The 24,058-nt window shown below is 44.5% G+C and overlaps 1 protein-coding gene across 3 annotated transcripts in view; it reads left to right on the top strand.

Moving 5' to 3' along the window:
* CDAN1 (codanin 1) overlaps nucleotides 1-24,058 on the top strand; it is a 162,905-nt gene that overhangs the window by 106,514 nt on the left and 32,333 nt on the right. For 2 of the 3 annotated variants that reach the window (XM_077261534.1, XM_077261543.1), the window contains 2 exons: nucleotides 2,292-2,441; nucleotides 16,184-16,247. In XM_077261534.1, the coding sequence (XP_077117649.1) occupies nucleotides 2,292-2,441; nucleotides 16,184-16,247 (214 nt within the window). The remainder of the gene's footprint in view (nucleotides 1-2,291; nucleotides 2,442-16,183; nucleotides 16,248-24,058) is intronic. The other variant, XM_077261552.1, reaches the window with a different exon arrangement.

A 24,058-nucleotide genomic window follows, 5' to 3' on the forward strand; every position in this document is an offset into this window, starting at 1 on the left:
AAAATCTTTTTTGTGGGAAAAAAAATATTTTTTATTTTCACTACTCTGCATTATAAACTTCTGTGAAGCACTTGGGCATTCAAAGTTCTCACCACATATCTAGATAAGTTCCTTGGGGGGTCTATTTTCCAAAATGGGGTCACTTGTTGGGGGTTTCTACTGTTTAGGTACATTAGGGGTCTGCAAAGGCAACATAACGCCCGCAGACAATTCTATCAAAGTCTGCATTCCAAAATGGCACTCCTTCCCTTCCGAGCTCTGCCATGCGCCCAAACAGTGGTTTACCCCCACATATGGGGTACCAGCATACTCATGACAAATTGGACAACAACTTTTGGGGTCCAATTTCTCTTGTTACCCTTGTGAAAATAAAAACTTGGGGGCTAAAAAATCTTTATTGTTAAAAAATATATATTTTTTATTTTCACAACTCTGCATTATAAACTTCTGTGATGCACTTGGGCATTCAAAGTTCTCACTACACATCTAGATAAGTTCCATGGGGGGTCTAGTTTCCAAAATGGGGTCACTTTTGGGGGGTTTCTGCTGTTTAGGCACATCAGGGGCTCTCCAAACGCGACATGGCGTCCGATCTCAATTCCAGTCAATTTTGCATTGAAAAGTCAAATGGCGCTCCTTTGCTTCCGAGCTCAGCCATGCGCCCAAACAGTGGTTTACCCCCACATATGGGGTGTCGGCGTACTCAAGACAAATTGTACAACAGCTTCTGGGGTCCATTTTCTCCTGTTACCCTTGGTAAAATAAAAATTTGGAGGCAAAAAGATCATTTTTGTAGAAAAAATGCGATTTTTTTATTTTCACGGCTCTACGTTATAAACTTCTGTGAAGCACCTGGGGGTTTAAAGTGCTCACCACACATCTAGATAAGTTCCTTAAGGGGTCTAGTTTCCAAAATGGTGTCATATGTGGGGGGTCTCTACTGTTTAGGCACATCAGCGGCTCTCCAAACGTGACATGGCGTCCGATCTCAATTCCAGCCAATTCTACATTGAAAAAGTAAAACGACACTCCTTCTCTTCCAAGCTCTGCGGTGCGCCCAAACAGTGGTTTACCCCCATATATGGGGTATCGACGTACTCAGGAGAAATTGCACAACAACTTTTGTGGTCTAATTTCTCCTGTTACCCTTGTGAAAATAAGAATTTGTGGGCGAAAAAATCATTTTTGTGAAAACAAATGCGATTTTTTATTTTCACGGCTCTACGTTATAAACTTCTGTGAAGCACTTGGGGGTTCAAAGTGCTCACCACACATCTAGATAAGTTCCTTGGGGGGTCTAGTTTCCAAAATGGTGTCACTTGTGGGGGGTTTCCACTGTTTAGGCACATTAGGGGCTCTCCAAACGCGACATGGCGTCCGATCTCAATTCCAGCCAATTCTGCATTGAAACAGTCAAACGGTGCTCCTTCACTTCCAAGCTCTGCGGTGCGCCGAAACAGTGGTTTACCTCCACATATGGGGTATCGGCGTACTCAGGAAAAATTGCACAACAAAATTTGTGGTTAAATTTCTGTTTTTACACTTGTGAAAATTAAAAAAAATGGTTCTGAAGTAAAATGTTTGCAAAAAAAAGTAAAATGTTAATTTTTTTCTTCCACATTGTTTTAGTTCCTGTGAAGTACGTAAAGGGTTAATAAACTTCTTGAATGTGGTTTTGAGCAGCTTGAGGGGTGCAGTTTTTAGAATGGTGTCACACTTGGTTATTTTCTATCATATAGACCCCTCAAAATCACTTCAAAGGTGATGTGGTCCCTAAAAAAAACATGGTGTTGTAAAAATGAGAAATTGCTGGTCAACTTTTAACCCTTATAACTCCCTAACAAAAAAAAAAAATTGTTTCCAAAATTGTGCTGATGTAAAGTAGACATGTGAGAAATGTTATTTATTAACTATTTTTTGTGACATATCTCTCTGATTTAAGGGCATAAAAATACAAAGTTTGAAAATTGCAAAATTTTAAAAATTTTCGCCATATTTCCATTTTTTTCATAAATAATCGCAAGTAATATCGAAGAAATGTTACCACTAACTTGAAGTACAACATGTCACGAAAAAACAATCTCAGAATCAGCGGGATCCGATAAAGCGTTCCAGAGTTATAACCTCATAAAGTGACACTGGTCAGAATTGTAAAAATTGGCTCGGTCATTAAGTACCAAATTGGCTCTGTCACTAAGGGGTTAAAACACACGGTCCCTTACTTGTTTATGTGCCAGAGACATTTCATTATCAAATATAACCTTCATTATATTTTCATCTCTTAATTTAAGGGCGACTCTGGTGGCGGATCTTGTGAAACAAGCCGAGGCTATCCTGAAGGATAAAATGACTGATGACAGTGCAGAAAATGGCAAGCTTCTTGACAGCGTGTGTGCCAGGCTCTGTGAGGATGGACGGCAGGCTCTGCACAAAGGCAAAGAGTAAGCAGATTAGGGTACAGTGTTCAGCTCACTCTTGTTTTAGATGTGCCTGGTTAACAGATAATGTGGGGCCTGCATTCTGATTTATTGTCACCTTTCGAGCTGTCACTAGCTCTCTGAGCAGGACACTTTAAAGGGAAGGTGCCACCAGTTTTCTGGTAGTTTGCTTTTTTGTGAAATAAGTCTTAATTTTTGCAAACCATTCTATATGAAAAATATTATATATTTTCTTACAAATATAATTACCACTAGGGGGAGCATTTTCTGTTTTAGACCTCAAGCAGCTATAGTAAGACTTACCAGCTTTACTGCTAGCTGGAAAATTGGGGCAGTAACTGCTGACATCACCATTTCCCTCCCCTTTTGGGTGGTCTAGTATCCCTGGGGCAGAATGTGGGTGACTGCCCTGTGATCTGCTATCATCAGCAGTTACTGTCTCTCTCTCTCTCCCATCAATCTTCACATGTCTCTCTCACCCAGACTACATGTATCTCACCCCCCCTCCAGAAGTTCACTGCAGACCCACAGCTCCTTATCTTATCTGTGGGATGAGTCAGGCCATGTGCACACGTTCAGGATTTTTCGCGGTTTTTTTCCGCGTTTTTTCGCTATAAAAACGTGATAAAAACGCTAACCTATGCCTCCTATTATTTACAGTGTATTCCGCATTTTTTGTGCAAATGTTGCGATTTTTTTCCGCGAAAAAATCGCATCGCGGAATAAAAAGCAATATGTTCATTAAAAATGCGGAATTGCGGGGATTCCGCACACCTAGGAGTGCATTGATCTGCTTACTTCCCGCACGGGGCTGTGCACACCATGCAGGAAGTAAGCAGATTATGTGCGGTTGGTACCCAGGGTGGAGGAGAGGAGACTCTCCTCCACGGACTGGGCACCATATAATTGGTCAAAAAAAAAAGAATTAAAATAAAAAATAGTCCTATACTCACCTTCGATGTCCCCGGAGTGTTCCCGCCTCTCACCGCTGCATGCTGCCGCTTCTGTTTCTATAGATAATGTGGTTCAGGACCTGCGATGACATCACTGTCTTGTGATTGGTCGCGTGACCGCTCATGTGACCGCTCGCGACCAATCACAAGCCGTGACGTCACCGAAGGTCCTGAACCACACCGGCATCTATAGGAACGGAGGCTGCAGAGGGTGAGTATAACCATTTTTTTATTTTTTTTATTATTTTTAAACATTCTCTCTTTTACTATAGATGCTGCATAAGCAGCATCTATAGTAAAAAGTTGGTCACACTTGTCAAACAGTATGTTTGACAAGTGTGACCAACCTGTCAGTCAGTTTTCCAAGCGATGCTACAGATCGCTTGGAAAACTTTAGCATTCTGCAAGCTAATTACGCTTGCAAAATGCTAAAAAAAAAACGCAAAAAAAAAAATGCGGATTTCTTGCAGAAAATTTCCGGTTTTCTAAAGGAAATTTCTGCAAGAAATCCGGACGTGTGCACATACCCTCACATCTCTTGCTGACAGCTCCTGCTGGGATAATGCTGATGTACACTGTTCCTTGATGTCTTTGCAGTCTCTGAAACTCTGCCCCAGCTTTTCTCCCACATTTTACTCCTCTCAATCTAGGATATGTTCTGAAGCAGTACTGCTTCTGTTAGCATATCCTAATGACAAGAGACAAATGACAGCCGAGGGCTCCTTGAAAATGGCAGCAGAATACTCTGCTGTGAATTGTGTAGCCCACAGAGGCGTGCCCAGTTCACAGCAGTGACTGCTCCATTACAATAGATAGGGTCAGTGGAGGTCTGTTATCTCCTATGACCATGGGGTGCCTATTATGACACTGATAGTGTCCTGCTGCTGTGAAAGCAAGATGTCAGCCTCCAGTGCCTTCATTAAAATCCTATAACACACAAAATGTTTCAAATGCAATCAAATCTTGGTTATAACAGCATGTTATGCTACATTACGTTGATTTATTAATGATCTATAAACGCGGTACCTTCCCTTTTAAGTTTTGGGAGAATGTGTGGAAATGAATGGTACCGTTATCACCCGAGGCCTTTCAGGGGGAAGAGCAATCTAGTTAGAGTTCTACAGCTATTGGGGAATCTTTGTTTGTTATATGCTTGAAGGCCGAAAAACTAGGATTTCTTGGCTGCTTACCGTCAAATCTGTTTCTCGGAGTCATTGGGGGACACATGAACCATGGAACGTCCCAAAGCAGTCCCTGGGGAGAGAACAGCAGAAAACTTCATTCAGGTCAGAGAATTCATCACTGCCGCCTGCAAGATCCTTCTGCCTAAGCTGGCGTCTGCCGAAGCGTAGGTATGGACCCTATAAAATTTGGCGACCGTGTGGATGGAAGACCAAGTTGCCGCTTTGCAAAGTTGTAGGGCCCTATGGTGAGGCGCCCACTACCCACGTAGAGTGAGCCCTAATCCCAAGGGGAGGCACTCTGTTCTTGACCCGGTAGGCCTCCAAAATTGCCGTTCTTATCCAGCGAGGAATCTTAGCCTTGGAGGCCTGCAGGCCTCTTTGCGCACCATTTGGAATGAGTGTCTGTCTTCCTAAAGGGGGTGGTCTTAGCCAGATAGACTTTCACCGTCCTGACCAGATCCAGCTGGTATAACGAACGTTCCAGAGGATGAGTCTGAGCAGGAAAGAAGAAGGGAGAACAATGTCCTTAGGTGAAAAGTGGACACCACCTTAGGAAGGAAAGAAGGTTGAGGCCACAAAATCACCTTATCCTGGTGAAGAACCAAGAGAGGGGGCGACAAGAAAGAGCAGCCCAACTCTGACACGCGCCTGGGGCGCCTGATGGAGGTGATGGCCACCAGAAACGCCACCTTCCAAGACAGAAAGGACAGGGAAACCTCTTGGAGCAGTTCAAACGGAGGACTCCTCAGAGCTTCCAGAACTAAATTGATGTTCCAGGGGTCCACAGGTTTCCGGTATGGAGGGGCTGCATGCGCAACACTTTGAAGAAAAGTTTTGACCTGGGAACGGGAGGATAAATTCTTCTGGAAAAGAATGGAAAGTGCTGACACCTGGCCCTTTAGCGAACTAAGGTCAAGACCAGCATCAAGTCCCGCTTGGAGAAAAGCCAAAACGGAAGGGATAGAGAAGGACATAGGCGGGATGCGATTAGACTCGCACCAGCTGAAATAGGCTTTCCAGGTCCGATAATACACCCTGGAAGATGACTGCTTCCTATTCTGGATCATGGTGTGAACCACCCAATCTGAAAAACCGGACACTCTCAGGACCTCTGTTTCAACAGCCACGCCGTCAAATTGAGCGACCGAGAATTCTGGTGGCAAATAGGTCCTTGGGACAGAAGAGATCTGTTCTGTCTGGGAGCCTCCAGGGGGCGTCCATGAGAACGTTGACTGTCTGCGAACTAAGACCTTCTGGGCCATTCCAGTGTGATCAGTATGATCGGCACCCCTTCCACCTTGATCTTCAGCCTGGGAAGAAAGGGAAGGGGAGGAGACGAATAGGGGAGCACGATCTGCGACCAGGGAATGGCCAAAGCATCGTTGCCCACCGCGAGAGGATCGCGGGACCTGGAGACGAACCGTGAAACCTTCCTGTTCAGCCTGGACGCCATGAGGTCCACATCCGGAGTTCCCCATCGAAGGCAAATCTGATTGAAGACCTCCTGATGCAGGTCCACTCCCCTGCCGCGAGACCCTCGCAGCTGAGAAAATCGGCGACCCTGTTGTTCACGCTGGGAATATGCACTGCGGATATCGCCAGAACAGTCGCTTCTGCCCAGAGGAGAATCTTGGTTACCTCGGCCATTACCAAGGTACTCTGAGTCCCTCCCTGGTGATTGACATATGCCACCGCCGTGGCATTGTCCGTCTGAACTCTGATTGGCAGACCCCTGAGAAGCCTTTCCCAGTGATGGAGGGACAGAAGGATGGCCCTTATCTCGAAGGATGTTGATCGGTAAAGAGGATTCCTGTGCCGACCAACGTCCCTGGACAGTCAGGTAGCCAAACACCGCCCCCCAGCCGAGAAGGCTGGCGTCCATAGTCACCACCTGCCAGTGAACGGAAAGCAAGGACCAGCCCTGAAAGATGAGGTGGGATGACAGCCACCAATTGAGAGACCAGTATAGAAAAAACAACATGAGCACAACTGAAGAGAGGTGCTAAGGTTTAGGTTCCCAAACCATGCAAATAGTAAATAAAAACCTAGCACTCAACTTAAGTATATTTGCCGGAGAAAAATTTATTGTAGTATATACGAAAACGTTTTGATCTGGTACGACCTTCATCAGTTACTACAGAAATGAAGATAGTGTAAAGTGCAAACATAAAGAAAGTATATACAAGATGTGGTCAAAGGTCATATATGGTGCCTTTATTAATGCAGAGTCTAATGGTCAGGTATCTCACATAATTCTAAACTGGATGAAACCCAAATGATGGTGGGAGATAGAGATGCAGAGGGGTACTAAACAATACCGTGTCAATAATATGCAGTGGATAGATATACCTCTGTTGTTCTGTATGAATTTAGCCTCGGAGACCAAAGTAGAGTAAAGTGATATAGATTGCCATAGGTTACATATAGAACAATAAGAATTAGTGCACTTACTAGAAAGGTCCGTTACAGAAACAATGAGTAATGGTTCCTATGAAAAGTAAAAGTGGAACTCTGTGTTGTCCTGTAATAAGTGGTAAGTGTGCTGTGAGAGCCACATGACATATTACCTTGAAGTGCCGCAGGCGGACCCTTTTGTTCATTAACTTGAGATCCAGGATGGGTCGAACCGCGCCGTCTTTTTTCAGCACAACTAATAGGTTTGAATAAAAACCTGTGAAACGCTCCCGGTCTGGGACGGAGACGATTACCCCCAATCTGAGAAGGGAAGCGATGGATGCAAAGAAACCCGGAACCAGAGAAGGATTTCTTGGGGGTCGGGATTCTAAGAATCTGTCTCGGGGCCACGAAGCGAACTCTATATTGTATCCTGGGGATACAACCTCCCTGACCCAATCGTCCTCCTCCGAGGCAAGCCAAATGTCTCTGAAAAAAACGACCACCGCCCAGCTTGGGAGATACGCTGGGGTCTCGGTATGAGTCATGCCGAGGAAGATCTGCCAGGTCTAGGCCTGGTGGATCTGCCTTGAGCATTGTGGGAATGCCAGGAAGGGGTGGCTTTAAAGGAAACCGTCTTCCCATCCCGGGAAGCCTGCGGCCTCTGCTGGTATGAAAAATCCTCTGTTGCCAAGAAGGTGCGAAAGGACCAAAACTGCCGCTTCAGCGGAGGTCGGTGAGGTTTAGACTGTGGAAGAAGAGAACTTGTGCCCCCAGTGGCGTCTTTATTAATTTGGGCCAACATGGAACCAAACAGACGTGATCCCTGGAAAGGTAGGTCGGTAACAGACTTTTTTGATGACAAGTCCACGTGCCAGGCCTTAAGTCAAATTGTCTGTCAGATAGCCACAATATTGCTGGACGCCTGAGCTGCGCAAGACGCGGCATCCAGGGAGGCAGATTGGTACTTCCCCGCATGAGAAATTTGGTTGGCGAGATCGGCCAGCTCCTCCGGTCGAGCTCCAGCTAGAATGCCCTGACGGAGTTGTTTGGCCCATTTAGCTATGGACTTTGATACCCAGGTGGAGGCATAAGCCGGGCATAATGTAGACGTGGCCACTTCAAAGGCTTCTATAATCCTATTTGTTGAGGGATGCTCCATTAATAAGCGGGAGGACCGTGCTGGTGGACAGTGTGGGAATTGGCGGGTCCACAGACGGAGAATCTGTCCAGTTGGCGGTGAGCTTAGGAGAAAAGGGATTTAGGACACCGAGGCGCTTTCCTCAAAAGCGTCTGGTCTGGTTCTCCCTTTCCCTGGTAAGTTCCTCTGATAGATCATCCGAAAATGCCTCTCCTGACTCGGGAGAGGAGGATCGTGAGGATGCAGACCGCTGGGAAGGACCGGGACGTGAGATGGAGTGGGAAGAGGACCTAGAACGGCGCTCCTGTTTGGGGCTCTTGTGGCTTTTGTTAGAGGTCCCAGCCGCTGATTTGTGACGCCGTAGTAACTGCGGGAGCAGGAAGGGGCAAGCTGTCAAGCACGGACACTAGGGTCTGCAACACCTTGGTGAGATCCGCCATGGACTGTGACAGAGAGGAAGCACACACTGGAATAGGGGCTTCACTCTCACCTAGAACAGAAGGGCACTCCTGGGCGGGGGGCACAGTGGGGTTGCTGCAGTCCTGACAGAGGGGAGAGGACTGACCTGAAGGGAGCTTGCATTTGCACGAAGAGCACACAAAGTGCCTGACAAGAGTAGAGGAAGCCCAAAGTGCCTGACAAGAGTAGAGGAAGAAGAGGTGGCAAGACAAGAATGCTCGCCTTTAGGATTAGGCATGATGAGCAGACCCACTAACTGTGCCAGAAGGTTAGGGGACAGGAGAAATGCCGAGCAGAGTGTCAGTCTGCAGAGCAGAGCTACTCACGATAAGTGCGGTGTCCTGTAGTCTGATCCCAGGCTGTAGAAGGATGCTGCGATGCTGAATAGAGGGGAAACAGGACCTGCCGACAGAAAACGCCGTCCGGTCCAAAATGGCGACAGTAAGGAGTATGCAGGAAACCAGAGTGTCAATGAGCACGCTATAAAAAGATCCTGCGCTCAGAAGCTGGAAAAAGGGGTGGGGCTAACCACCGGGTTGGGGGGAGCAAGATGGAGATCCCTGCAGGCAAGTGAGGCCGGGAGTAGTGGGCGGAGCTAACCGCCGAGTGCAGGAAGAGGGAGCGACTGGCGTCAAAAAGCCCACTCGAAGGGCTGAGGGGTTGGGGGCGGAACCTACTGCTGCAACTAGGCCCAAGAGAAGCCAGGACCTAAATTGCAGCTGGTGGCCACCGGAGTGTGAGGAAGCGGCACTGAAACGGTGCAAAAGGTATCCAGGTGTCCCCGAAATGCAACAAAATTAAAGGGGAAAGACCCCTCATGCCCCCTACGAAAAAAAGGTGCCCCTAGAGCTACTAGAGCTACAGAATTAAGGGGAAAAGACCCCTAATGCCCTCTATGAAAATAAGGAGCTCCCAATGCACTTGTAATTTAAAGGGGAACCCGCTATATAAATAAAGGAGAAAATTCCCCCCCCCCCCCCCCCTTTTTTTTTTTTTTCTATCTTCTTCTCTGATCTTCTTATCATCTTATCTTCTATCCTCTGGTCTCCCGCCGGCACCTGGAGGGAAATAGGTAAAGTACCTCCTCCAGGAAAGCTGAACGTCTGAAAATTCTGCGTTTGTCCTCGTCTCCTCAGACCGACAGGCTCTGGTGGGTGAGTGGGTGGGAGACTGAGGCAGGCCCGTTGATCCGATCACCTAAACGCACTTCTGTTAGGGGCTGGGGTCCTGCCGACTAGACGTATGTGGATACGTGGTGGCAGTACACGCCGTACTCAGTCTCTGCGTGGGAGTACAGTAGTGACTATTCACACTGTATCCCTCCGGGAACCTGAAAAGGAACGATGCACACTGAGGTAGAATGGGTCTAATGAAAGACCCTTGTCCACCACCTACTTACACTAAGCTAAAATTGATTAACTTAGTGCCAGTCGGTGGGGTGTACACTGCAGGGGAGCTAACTTTTTTGAGCATAGTGTCAGCCTCCAAGTGGCAGCAGCAGCAGCATACACCCATGGTCTGTGTCCCCCAATGAAGCGATAAAGAAAATACTTTTTATTCAAGAGACAAGAGTGCTTGTGATTGGTTGTTTTCTTCCAATTTTAATTTTTATCACGGCTGCATCTTGTTGTAAAGCAACAAATAACACTATACTCGTCTTCCTCTGGTCCACCGGTAAGTTTTCTCCTGGGGAAGTCTGTGGGAAGCTTGGTTGGGGTCTACTGTTGTTTTCCCTTTTTTTTTTTTCCGTTCTTATTTCTTTTTGTAATGTGCCATATGTGTCCCCCACATTTTTTTTTTTCTAAAGTCCAGGCAGACGACCCTGTTAATGGTGCCCTTAGTGTTGGTGCTGTTTTCTTGTCTATTACAAGAATGCCATATCCACCTCATCGGCAAATTGCCGATTTCTTTGGTTCTGCTAGCACCTTTTCTATAGGGACATTTTTACTAGTTAGGGCTCCCTTGACCCCTCTACTCAATGTCACCACTTTCCTCTTTTAGGACACTGGAGGTGTGTAGTTTGTTCCTACTCAAGTCTTTGACTTCTCCCAGAACTTTGCTACAATACCTCTTATTTTCTACACAGTGCTGCTGCCCACAATCCATTTACTGCACTTCGAAGGGTATTATCGTAAAGATAAGGCCTACCAATGCAGATTTTCCAGTTTGAGAAAGGGCCGAGATTTGGGGCTTATTGCTGCCCATATGGACCCTATTTTACAGCATTCCAAAAAAATAAACCCCTTGCGGAACCCCATAGTCGCTCCTCCGCATCCTCGGACAGCCCTTAGGATAGAGCCGCTGTGGCATTTGACTGGCTTCCTCCTGACAAGTCTGAATTCTGTGGTAACATTTCTGACCCAGGCTATGTTCACATGTTGCATATTTGCTGCATTTTCTATGCAAATATACAGCATCAGCTATGAGATTTCAGAAATCTCATGTACACACATCGTTTTTTTTTTTCCTGACTAATTTGGAAAACTGCTGCATGTCACTTCTTTCAGCGTTTTTGCAGCTTTTTCACCCATAGACAGTGCAAGAACGCAAGTATCAGGTTTTGCTGTGTATTTGGTACAAAGACCTTAAGGAAGTTACATCATAGTTTTTTGTGGGTCACCAAACTTAAACAACATGCACAAGAGAAAACAGAAATGCAGCAAAACCTGGGTTAATAAACTTCTTCAATATGGTTTTGAACACTTTGAGGAGTGCAGTTTTTAAAATGGTGTCTGTCACATAGGCCTCTGTCACTTGTGGTCTCTAAAAAAAACATATATATATATATACCGTATTTTCCGGCGTATAAGACGACTTTTTCACCCCTAAAAATTGTCCCAAAAGTCAGGGGTCGTCTTATACGCCAGGTACGGCATGTGCAGGGAGCGATCCTGGATGTTCCCAGGGTCTGAAGGAGAGGAAACTCTCCTTCAGGCCCCTGGGATCCATATTCATGTAAAAAATAAAGAATAAAAATAAAAAATATGTATATACTCACCCCTCCGAGAAGCCTGGCCGTCACCGCTGCAAGCGTCTGCCTCCGTTCCTAAGAATTGCAGAGCGTGAAGGACCTTTGATGACGTCACGGTCAGGTGACCGGTCACATGAGCGGTCACGGACCAATCACAGGACTGCGACGTCATCGAGGGTCCTTCATGCTCTGCAATTCTTAGGAACGGAGGCAGACGCTTGCAGCAGTGATAGCCAGGCTTCTCGGAGGGGTGAGTATATACATATTTTTTATTTTTATTCTTTATTTTTAACATGAATATGGATCCCAGGGCCTGAAGGAGAGTCTCCTCTCCTTCAGACCCTGGGAACCACACGCTGTATAAGATGACTGGGCGTATAAGATGACCCCCGTCTTATACAGCGGACATATCCCAAATTCCATATTTTATATGGAAAAGTTGGGGGTCGTCTTATACGCCCAGTCGTCTTATACACCAGAAAATACGTTATATATATATATATATATATATATATATATATATATATATATATATATATATATATATATATATATATATATATATATATATATATAATTTCCAAAGAAGCAGGCAGCACTCCATTTTCTTAAAGATAATATGCAGGATTTATTTAAACCCACGTGTCTCTGCGACTTTTCGGCTCTGAATGAGCCTTTCTCAAGGCTTGAGAAAGGCTCATTCAGAGCCAAAACGTCGCAGAGACACGTGGGTTTAAATAAATCCTGCATATTATCTTTAAGAAAATGGAGTGTTGCCTGCTTTTTTGGAAATGTATGGATTTGGATATATATCCAAAAGTAGGTGGACAGTATGTGTAATGGGGTTATGAGATTTATCAAACATGGTTTAAAGTGAAACTGACTCAGTTGCCCTTAGCAACCAGATTCCACTTTTTATTCTTCACAGACTATTTGGAAAGTGAAAGGTGGAATCTGATTGGTTGCTAAGGGCAACTGAGTCAGTTTCACAGATCCAGTTTTCACAGATGAATCTCTCCCAAATCTGTTTTCTTTTCAGATAATTCCGATAACCCATGATGGCAAATAATTTAAATACAGATCAAAGAAAATGGATTTTAAGAGTATTGGAAATCTCAAAATGCTGAACCAGTTAGAGCAAATTGGGTTGAAACATTTGGTACTCAAGCCCTAAAGAGACAAACCATTTACCACATTCGTGACAAATTCGATGCCACTGGCTCAATCCTTAATGCGCCAAAAACTGGTCAACCCAAAACAGCCTGTACAGAAAATAATAAACAACTTGTTGCTGAAACATTTGTTCAGAGTCCAAAAAAGTGCACCAGAAGAGTCTCTTTAGAATTGGGAATTTCACGAGCTTCCATCGTGCGAATCTTGAAATCTATTGGAAGGAAAGCTTATCGTCCACGTGTAATTCATGGTTTATTGGAGGATGATCCAGACAGGCAGCTGCAAATTAGTGAGATAATCCAGTAATTTTAGATGACATTATGTGGAGTGATGAAGCTTCTTTCAAATTATCTGGCCATATTAACAGACATAATTGTATTTACTGGTATAATGAGAACATGCATTTAACATTAGAGCAACAACTAAATGAGCCTGGTGTCAGTGTTTGGGGTGGTATTTCAAGCTTTGGTGTTTTTGGATCCTTTTTTTTATGGAACAGTCACAGGAGATAAGTATCTCGAAATTCTAATGAATCAAGTTGTTCCCCAGTTACAGCAACAGCCTAATTCAAATGACCTTTATTTCCAACAAGATGGGGCCCCTCCACATTATTCAAGAGTAGTCCACGAGTATCTTGATGAAACATTTCCTAATAAATGGATTGGCCGGCACATTCACCAGACTTAACCCCAATGGATTTTTTCTTTTGGGGAGTACTCAAGGACAAAGTTTATAGTCGAAATCCAAAAAGTGTCAGTGATTTGAAAAATTACATAAGAGATGCATTTCAAGAAGAGACTTGTGCAAAAATGTTTGTTGAAGTGTAAGAGGGAGACTTCAAAGCTTTGCAAATTGTGATGGAAAACGGTTTGAGCACCTGCGTTGATAACATTTAAGGGCTTTTGTATTATTGTTCAGAATAAAATTTAATTGTCAATGTTATGCTTGTGTTAGTAAATATAATTTTATATATAAATCAAAATAAATGTTATATTCTGTCCACCTACTTTTGGTCCACTGTGTGAGTGTATGTGTGTATATATATGTATATATATGTATATATATATATATATATATATATATATATATATATATATATATATTACACACACACACATACAGGGGTTGGACAAAATAATGGTAACACCTAACGTTTTGGCATCATAATCTACGAACATGTGATAAACATGCAAACCGTCACATATGGTAATGTTTTGTAGTTGATTATTTGTGTTATGTGATATGTGTATGTAAATTAACTGTTTGTTTTGCATAATTGTAAGAACATTGATGAGAACCTGATACCAATGGCAGACCTCTCGGATTTTCAAAGAGGCCAAATTGTTGGTGCTTGTATGGCAGGCGCTAGTGTAACAAAGTGCCCGAATGCTTGCGTGTCAAGAGGTACTGTCTCCAAAGTAGTGACTGCGTTTGATAGAGAAGGAAAAACGTCGGCAGCAAAGCACAGGTCCGGCCGAAAGTCAAAGTTGACTGAGAGACCTTCGGACTCTAAAGCGAATTGTGAGAGAGGATCGCAAGACCATGGCTCCGAAAATCACTGTTGAGCTCAATGAACACCTACAGAACCCAGTTTCCAGGAAAACTGTTCGTCGGGAGCTGCACAAATCTGGATTCCACGGAAGAGCTGCAATTATAAAACCGCTGCGCTCAATGACAAATGTTTCCAAGCGTTTAGAGTGGTGTAGAAACCTCCAGAATTGGTCCCTCGACCAGTGGAAACATGTGATATTCTCAGACGAATCATCATTTACCCCATTTCTGATCTCCGGCTGACTGTACGTTTGGAGACAGCCGAAAGAAGCATTCCATCCAGACTGCCTTCTCCCAACCGTAAAACATGTCGGAGGTTCTGTGATGATCTGGGGTGCTATTTCGTGGAGATCCACCGAGCCAATGATATCCCTTCATGGAAGAATTAACACCCGAGATTATTTAGGCATTTTGGGCGACCAAGTGCATCCAATGGTTCAAGCACTGTTCCCGGAGGGGAACGCCATCTTTCAGGATGATAATGCACCAATTCATACAGCCAGAATCGTTAAAGCATGGCACAAGGAACATTCTAATGAAGGTTAGCATCTGATCTGGCCCCGACAATCCCCAGACCTCAACATTATTGAGCATTTATGGTCAATTTTAGAGATTCAAGTTAGACGTTGATTTCCGCCGTCATCGTCGCTCAAAGAACTGGAGGGTGTTTTAACTGCAGAATGGGCTAAAATTCCTTTGGAAGCAATTCATACCTTGTATGAATTTATACCTCGGAGAATTGAGGCTGTAATCGCTGCAAAAGGTGGACCTACACCTTATTAAACTAACTTTTGTTGATGTTTCCAGTTGTTTCCATTATTTTGTCCAACCCGTGTGTGTGTGTGTGTGTGTGTGTGTGTGTATATATATATATATATATATATATATATATATATATATATATATAATATATATATATATATAATTTTATTTTTTTTGCAAATAATAAAGAAAAAATGCTGACACATGTAACCCTTCTAACTTCCTAACAGAAGAAAATTGTTTTAAAAAATGCAGATTTAAAGTAGTCATGTGGCAGATGTTAGTTTTTTACTATTTTCTATTGTATAACTGTAAGGGAATAAAAATTCTGAGAAACTTTCAACATTTTTGGTTTCTCCATAAATGCAAATTATACCGACCTAAATTTACCACTAGCATGAAGAACATTGTGTCGCAAAAAAAAAAAAAAGACATTCTCAGAATCACTGGGAACCATTGAAGCGTTCCAGAGTTACCACATATCAGAATTGAATAATTTGGCCTGGTCAATAAGGTGAAAACAGGAACGGGTGGGGGTGAAGGAGTTAAAATCTAATCTGGCAGTAGATGTTTAGGCAAATATTTGAGGCTATTGTCTTAAGATTCCAAATGAACTAAAGGTACCGTCACACTCAGCAACTTTGCAAAGAGAACGACAACAATCCGTGACGTTGCAGCGTCCTGGATAGCGATCTCGTTGTGTTTGACACGCAGCAGCGATCTGGATCCCGCTGTGCCATCGCTGGTCGGAGCTAGAAGTCCAGAACTTTATTTCGTCACCAGGTCGGGGTGTATCGTCATGTTTGACATCAACAGCAACGACGCTAACAATGGATGTAATGGAGCTAACAACCAACGAGAACGAGAAGTGAGTCGCCGTTACATCACTGGATCGCTCCTGCATCGTTCTGGAGTTGCTGTGTTTGACGTCTCTAGAGCGACCTAAACAGCGACGCTCCAGCGATCTAGTTTAGGTCGGCTCGTTGTCTATATCGCTGCAGCGTCGCTGAGTGTGACGGTACCTTAAGACTCTTCTATTGATTTGCTGGCTGCTGCTGTCAGACTGTGTTTATTAAACCCTTCTCTACTTTGTATCTTGTACTTTGAGGTAACAAAAAGAAAATTATACACTGAAAAAAATATTTACTACTTTGTAGATACTGCAAAAAGAAGGCTCCGGAGGCTGTCCAAGCGCTCTTACCTGAGGAGACCTCTGCATGTGTGAGTTGGATTAGTGTTGTCGATTTTTTTTTTTTTTTTTTTTTTCCAACATGGTGGGTTCCCCTCTTTTGTTAAAGCAACGTTGTTTTAGTGAATGACATGGATCACGTATTTGCACTTGCCATTTAGAAAGGTAGTTTAGCATTTTAGCATTTGCAGTTAACGTTTTAGAAATTAACCTATGTACCTTTGGTCATAGTGTGGAACGAGGGGAGCACAGATGCACTTGTTTTCAAGTGTTTTGTAAGCGCTTGTGATGAGTGGGTGTTCCCAGTGAAGAATACGCACATCTTTCATTATAACACCCACGGTGTCATCAGAAGATAACCCTATTGTTAAAATCAGGTTTTTGTGTTTATTGTATATTTTTTGGCAATGTTTTTTTGTCCATATTACAAACTGTAGTAAAAACTAAAAATCTTGCACGTTTTGCACTGATGCTTTTCTAAACCTCTACTTCTATTTACCTTCTGTTGCAGAAAATTCACATGTACATTAGAAGCAATAAACTGACTCAGACTCTGTCTTTTGTATTGAAGCACCTAATGAAAAGTTATTGTAAGGGAGTGGGATTAATCATTGACATCGCCTATTGTGAATGGTGGATCCTGTGTTATCGGCTGTGTATAGATGAGTTACCTGGCATTGTAGACCTGGCTGTCATGATGATGACTCTTCTATAAAAAAAAAAAAAAAAAAAAAAAAAGGGATAATTCTTCCTGAAAGTACAGGGAGTGGGGAACTAAATTAACCCTAGCGGCCATTGTGAAAATTGCTAGCATCTTATCAGTATATGCAAAGGTCATGGTAAATGTAAGGTCAGCTTTGACCACCTATAGTGAATGGTGGATTCTGTATTATTAGCTTAGTTAAACTATTACCCGTCATTGCAGTCCTGCCTCTGATGATAGTCTTCTGACAATGCTTCCTAAAGGAAAAGGAAGTAGGAGCTGAAAATTGCCCTAGTGGCCAGTGTGAATATTGCAAGATTTCTAGTTTAGCGATAGAGAGCTATATATAATATATGGTATATATGATTGTTAAAAAAAAAAAAAATTAACTCAAAAACCTAATAATTTAACCCCTTAGTGACTGGGCCAAATTTTTCAAATCTGACCAGTGTCACTTTTAGTAATAACTCTAGAACGCTTCAACAGATTTTATTTATTTTTATACTGTTTTTTCGTGACATATTGTACTTTGGTTAATAAAATAAATTTACAAATAGCATAATCAAGTGATTTTTAAGAAATACAAAGTAGCATGCTAGGGAGGAAAAACATGGATTTTTGTGTACTCACCTTGAAATCCTTTTCTCCGAGCCATTCATTGGGGGGACACAGGACCATGCGTGTATGCTGCTGCCACTAGGAGGCTGACACTAAGTGAATGCAAAAAAGATTAGCTCCTCCTCTGCAGTATACGCCCACACACTTGTTCCAGCCGAACAAGTTCAGTGACAAAGCACTAGGAGATCATAACCATCAAACAAAGGTACAACATGTCAAACCAAGGCACATACTCAAGCCGTCATGCAAACAGGGTGGGTGCTGTGTCCCCCAATGAATAGCTTGGAGAAAAGGATTTTAGGGTGAGTACACAAAAATCCTGATTTCTCCTTCGCCTCATTGGGGGACACAGGACCATGGGACGTCCCAAAGCAGTACCTGGGTGGGGAGAAAGCATAACCAGAATGAAGCCCAAGCGCCAGCTGCCTAGAGGTGCGCTGCTGCTGGCTGTGAGATCCTTCTTCCTAGGCCTGCGACTGCGGAAGCCTGAATGTGGAGAAGGTGTGCAGACTGGACCAGGTCGTAGCCCTGCAAACCTGTTTTGTTGATGCCTGGTTACGAATGGCCCAGTATGCGCCCACCGACCCAATGGAGTGTGCTTTTATCCCGGCTGGGATAGGCTTGTCTCTGACACGATAGGACTTCTGCATAGCCGAGCATATCCACCTGACTATTGTGGACTTTGAAACGGCCAAGCCCTTCCTGAGACCCTCAGAAAGAACAAATAAATCGTCCGTCATTCAGAAGGATACCGTTCAGGAGATGTACCTCGTAAGAGCCTTCCCTATACCGAGTGTGAAGAGCCCTTTGAAAACGATGCACCATTGCTGAACAAAATGAGGGTAGGACAATGTTCTCGCTTAGGTGGAAGAGAGAAAATACCTTGGGCAAGCAGAACGGAGAGCCAACTTGTCCTCGTGAAGGATTAGCAAAGGAACTCACAAGGAAAAAAGGAGGCTAGCACTGAAACCCGCCTGATGGACGTCAACGCAACCGAGAAGGCGACCTTCAATGAAGGGCGAGCCCGAGAACGTCCTGCAGCGGCTTTGACTGAGCCTCCTGTAGGACCCTCAGGACTAAGCTAAGGTTCCAATGACCTATAGGGGAGAACCCTGTGGGAGACCCCTTGAATGAAAGTCTTTAACTGTGGTTTAGAAGCAGGCACTGGAACAACTGAAAAGGCAGACTTTAGAGAGACGTAAGTCCTAGACCTGAGCCCAGTCCAGTCTGAAGAAACTCCAAAATAGTCAGGATAAAGAGCCGAGAGGGTAGCGGGCTCGTTCTCTGCACCCTGCGAAAAAAAGCTTTCTAAGTGTGATGATAGATGTGCTGATACAGGTTTCCGAGTGCTAATCAAAGTTGAAACCGCTTCTTGGGAGGACCCAGCTTGGGTTAGGATTTAGCGGTCAGACTGTTAAATACAGGGCTTCTGAGTTCCGGTGGCAAATCGGCCCTGGGCAAGAAGATCTGGTTGGTCCAGTAGTTGCCAGAGAACGTTGGCGACAAGCAAGTCAGCCTAGCACGCCCAGCGAGCCCAATCCAGATCGAATAAGATAATTGGCTCTCCTTCCATCTTGATCTTCTTGATCACCCTCAGAAGTAATGGAATTGGAGGGAACACATAAGGCAGACTAACGTGACACCATGGAGGAATTAGATGGCCTCTGGATCCCGGTACCGAGCTATTACCTCGTGCACCCTGGCGTTTAGCTCTGATGCCATGAGGACCATGAGGAAGACCTCTGGATGAAGAGACCACTTCCTCAAGGCGAGACCCTGACAGCTGAGGAAAACTACCATCCAGTTTTTTACGCCCAGGATGGAAACGCCGAGATGACCGACAGGTTCGTCTCGACCCAGATGATAATGTGCTCCACCTCGCGCCTTGCTGCCCTGCTGCCTGTGCTCCCCTGATGGTGGATGTACGCCACAACTGTGGGACGACCCATTAGACAGGTGATGGAACTGCCGCCGGGACAACCGTATGACCTGTCTTTCCTGGATGTCGAAAGCAGGAAGCAACTCCCGAGGCGACCAGCGCCTCTAGGCGGTGTGAACAAAGTTTACTTTTACTGAGCTTGAACCCAAGGTTGCTACTCCATAAGCCAGGAGCTTAACCACTCAGCCATTGGCTGGAATGGCTGATCGGAAGACCGTCTCCCAGCCGAGGAGACTGGTGTTGGTGGAGGCCCCCAGTCCTTGCCAGGAGAATGAATTCCTCCGAGTGAGCGTCCCCCACCTTAGCTCCCACTTGATCTGTGGAGACAGGCTGTACAGACGACCGAAAGAGGAGGGATTATTGTCCCAGGCCGACAGAAGCGGGATCTGCAGAGAAGAGGAAATGTAGCAGGACCAAGGGAACAGTTTCCATCGCTTGCACCATCCCGCCGAGGACCCACCTGTAACGGGGTCTACTGTGCTGTAGTACCTCTTTAGGTAGCACCCCATGTTTCAGGAGGTCCACTCTGCCTTGGCTGGATTCTGAATGAAGGACGCTGGCTGGAATTCCTTGATTACATGGGTGCATATAAAATCTCACTGCTTCTCCATGTATTTCAGTCTAACAACACTTTATTCACAGCACACAATATATAACACAGATACAGAGGGCAGGCCAATAGAAAAACAGCAGGACAGACATACATTACAATAGCCGCAGGTGGCCGGAGCCTGCCGATATTTACTGTGGGAATTACAAAGGTGGGGGAGGTCAGAAGGAGAATATCTTGTCCAGAGGCGCAGCCTGTGGACTGATGCATTTCACATGGAACCTATTATACATACATATACTGCATAACATATTCTTGGTGCTGGGGGGTTCTGTAACACCACCCCTGAGCGAAAAAGGAAATAGTTAACAAAGTGCACTGTTAAAGGGCTATGACCTTTCCCCGAGGGTGAAGTACCCACCCTCGTGAGGTGTCCATGTTCATCCCTAAAAGGGATATCTGTTGGCATGGGACTGAGGAAGACTTGTTGAAGTTTATCAGCCAACCCAGAAGAGAAAGTGTATCCAAGGTTCTAGACGCACTCTGCGCAGTCCGGAAAGGAAAGCCCTTTGATCAAAAAGTCATCCAGATATGGAAGGACGACCACGCCCTGAAAGTGCAGAATGGACATGACTGCCACCATGACCTTGTGAACACACTGGGAGCAGGAGCGGAAGGGCCTTAACTTTGGAGACGTTCCTCACTAAGGGTGAAACGCAGAAACCTTTGGAGTGGATACAGGTCCAGGAAAGGCCTACTGTTTTTGTGCCGGAGGTAGGAAAGAAAACTCTAACCTGTATCTGGAAGACACCAGGTCATTGACCCATTCTTCATGAAAAACGGAGAGTCAAATATGGCCAAATAGAAGTAGGCATCCGCCTACCCTGCTGGAGTTGGCTGGAGTTGACTGGCTAAGACATATACTCAGTTGGCCAAAAGACTGTGGGGCTTGAGTCAAGATTGGTTTAATATAAACGAGACCTGGGTATTCCTGTCCCCACGAAGGGAGTGCCCCAAGCCAAAAGAACTGCCTAGTCTTTTGCTGGGGAAAGAATTTATCTTTTCCTTCTGTCGTGTCAGAGATAAGGTGATCCAGCTCTCTCCAAATAAACACCGGCTCTGGCAGGGCAGAGACATCAAGGCCCTCTGGACACAGAGTCCGCTCGCTCTTCCCTGAACAACAGTACCTGTCTGGTGGTGATGGCATTTGCAGCTGCAAGCACAATTAGCAGAATCTAGGGATTCGTGCAACAAATATTCCCCGTCCAAGGAGATCTGATTGGCTAGTTCAGCTGCTTCCGAACCTTTCCTTCCTCAACACAGGGGAAAGGAAGAGAATCTCTCCTCCATAGTCTGCTAACCTGCGAAGCGATTGTCTAGTTGCTCATGTTCTAACGAACCATATACTGGAACTCGGTGGTCATCTTAAAGAGCACCACGCCATCATTAGAGACCGAACCATCCGAGACAGAACTAGGTTCCTCGTCAACCTTTAACCCCTTCATGACCCAGCCTATTTTGACCTGAATGACCTGGCCGTTTTTTGCAATTCTGACCAGTGTCCCTTTATGAGGTAATAACTCAGGGACGCTTCAACAGATCCTAGCGGTTCTGATATTGTTTTTTCGTGACATATTGGGCTTCATGTTAGTGGTAAATTTAGGTTGATAATTTTTGCGTTTATTTGTGGAAAAAAATGGAAATTTGGTGAAAATTTCGCAATTTTCAAATTTTGAATTTTTATTCTGTTAAACGAGAGAGTTATGTGACACAAAATAGTTAATAAATAACATTACCCACATGTCTGCTTCACATCAGCACAATTTTGGAAACAAAATTTTTTTTGCTAGGAAGTTATAAGGGTTAAAATTTGACCAGCGATTTCTTATTTTTACAACGAAATTAAAAAAACCATTTTTTTAGGGACCACCTCACATTTGAAGTCAGTTTGAGGGGTCTATATGGCTGAAAATACCCAAAAGTGACACCATTCTAAAAACTGCACCCCTCAAGGTGCTCAAAGCCACATTCAAAAAGTTTATTAACCCTTCAGGTGCTTCACAGCAGCAGAAAGCAACATGGAACGAAAAAATGAACATTTAACTTTTTAGTCACAAAAATGTTCTTTTGGCAACAATTTTTTTATTTTCCCAAGGGTAAAAAGAGAAACTGGACCCCAAAAGTTATTGTATAATTTGTCCTGAGTACGCTGATACCCCATATGTGGGGGGGAACCACTGTTTGGGCGCACGACAGGGCTCGGATGGGAAGGAGCACCATTTGACTTTTTCAATGAAAAATTGGCTCCAATCTTTAGCAGGCACCATGTCGCGTTTGGAGAGCCCCTGTGTACCTACAGATTGGAGCTCCCCCACAAGTGACCCCATTTTGGAAACTAGGCCCCCCCCCCCCCCAAGGAACTTATCTAGATGCATAGTGAGCACTTTGAACCCCCCAGGTGCTTCACAAATTGATCCGTAAAAAAGAAAAAGTACTTTTTTTTCACACAAAATTTCTTTTAGCCTCAATTTGTTCATTTCCACATGGGTAACAGGATAAAATGGATCCTAAAATTTATTGGGCAATTTCTCCTGAGTACACTGATACCTCACATGTAGAGGTAAACCACTGTTTGGTCACACGGCAGGGCTCGGAAGGGAAGGAGCGCCATTTGACTTTTTGAATGAAAAATTAGCTCCAATCGTTAGCGGACACCATGTCACGTTTGGAGAGCCCCTGTGTGCCTAAACATTGGAGCTCCCCCACATATGACCCCATTTTGGAAACTAGACCTCCCATGGAACTAATCTAGATGTGCGGTGACCACTTTAAACCCCCAAGTGCTTCACAGAAGTTTATAACGCAGAGCCGTGAAAATAAAAAATCCTTTTTCTTTCCTCAAAAATTATTTTTTAGCCCGCAATTTTTTATTTTCACAAGAGTAACAGGAGAAATTGGACCCCAAAAGTTGTTGTCCAGTTTGTCCTGAGTACGCTGATACCCCATATGTGGGGAGAACCACTGTTTGGTCACACGTCGGGGCTCGGAAGTGAAGTAGTGACGTTCTGAAATGCAGTCTTTGATGGAATAGTCTGCAGGCGTCACGTTGCTTTTGCAGAGCCTCTGATGTGCCTAAACAGTAGAAACCCAGAGAAAAGAAAAAAAAAAAAGGAAGCCACAACAATTATGCACACCACGGACATATGAAACGCAGTAGACCATATACAAAAACAGAAAATTTATTGGAAAACCACACAAAAATTTAAAACATAATTAAAAACAATGCAAATACAAAACATGGTCCCCGCATAAATATAGACATGTAATGTAACAATATACAATCATAAGCCTACAACGACATGAAGAGAAACCTATCCCCGGGCTCATGGGACAAAAATATGAACACACCATGACCTAAAAAACTTGTTTAGCTGTACTGATAGACCCAACTAATGGGAACGTACATAGATCCCCAGCGAAGAAAATACCTGGTTATAATGGTGTAAACCATAAGAGACCACTAGTCCCCAGCACAAGGGAAAAAAGGGTACTCCAACAAATACATGCCAGGCAGCGCTGAAGGTGAGTACACTAACGGGTTAAGTAACCCATAATTGAGCCAAGGCAAACAATATTACCTAAGAGGGTAACAGGGGAAGACAATCCTCATGCGTAGGTAAGCAGGAACCAAGAAGTACGCGACCCCACGCGTATCGCCCTCCAAATGGGGCTTCGTCAGGGGAAGATGTGGCTTCCCAACCCAAATCTGTTTAAATAGCAGCAGACATCATAATCACAAACCTGAGAGAGATATCAGGTGGGCAGGAGCGTGGATCGGACGGACGAGTGCCGCTGTCTCTATTGCGCATGCGGGGCATAAACCAGCCCCCATATGACGTGCATCCCAGCCAGGGCAGAGGCAAAGCCCAAGGGAATAGATGCGCAAGCGCAACAGTAGGAAGCACCAGTAGGCAAAACCGTATGCAGTAATGAAACCTGGCACTGAGTGCGCATGCGGGGATAAACAACGGCG

This window comes from Ranitomeya variabilis, chromosome 1 (assembly GCF_051348905.1).
Source record: "Ranitomeya variabilis isolate aRanVar5 chromosome 1, aRanVar5.hap1, whole genome shotgun sequence".
Classification (NCBI taxonomy): domain Eukaryota; kingdom Metazoa; phylum Chordata; class Amphibia; order Anura; family Dendrobatidae; genus Ranitomeya; species Ranitomeya variabilis.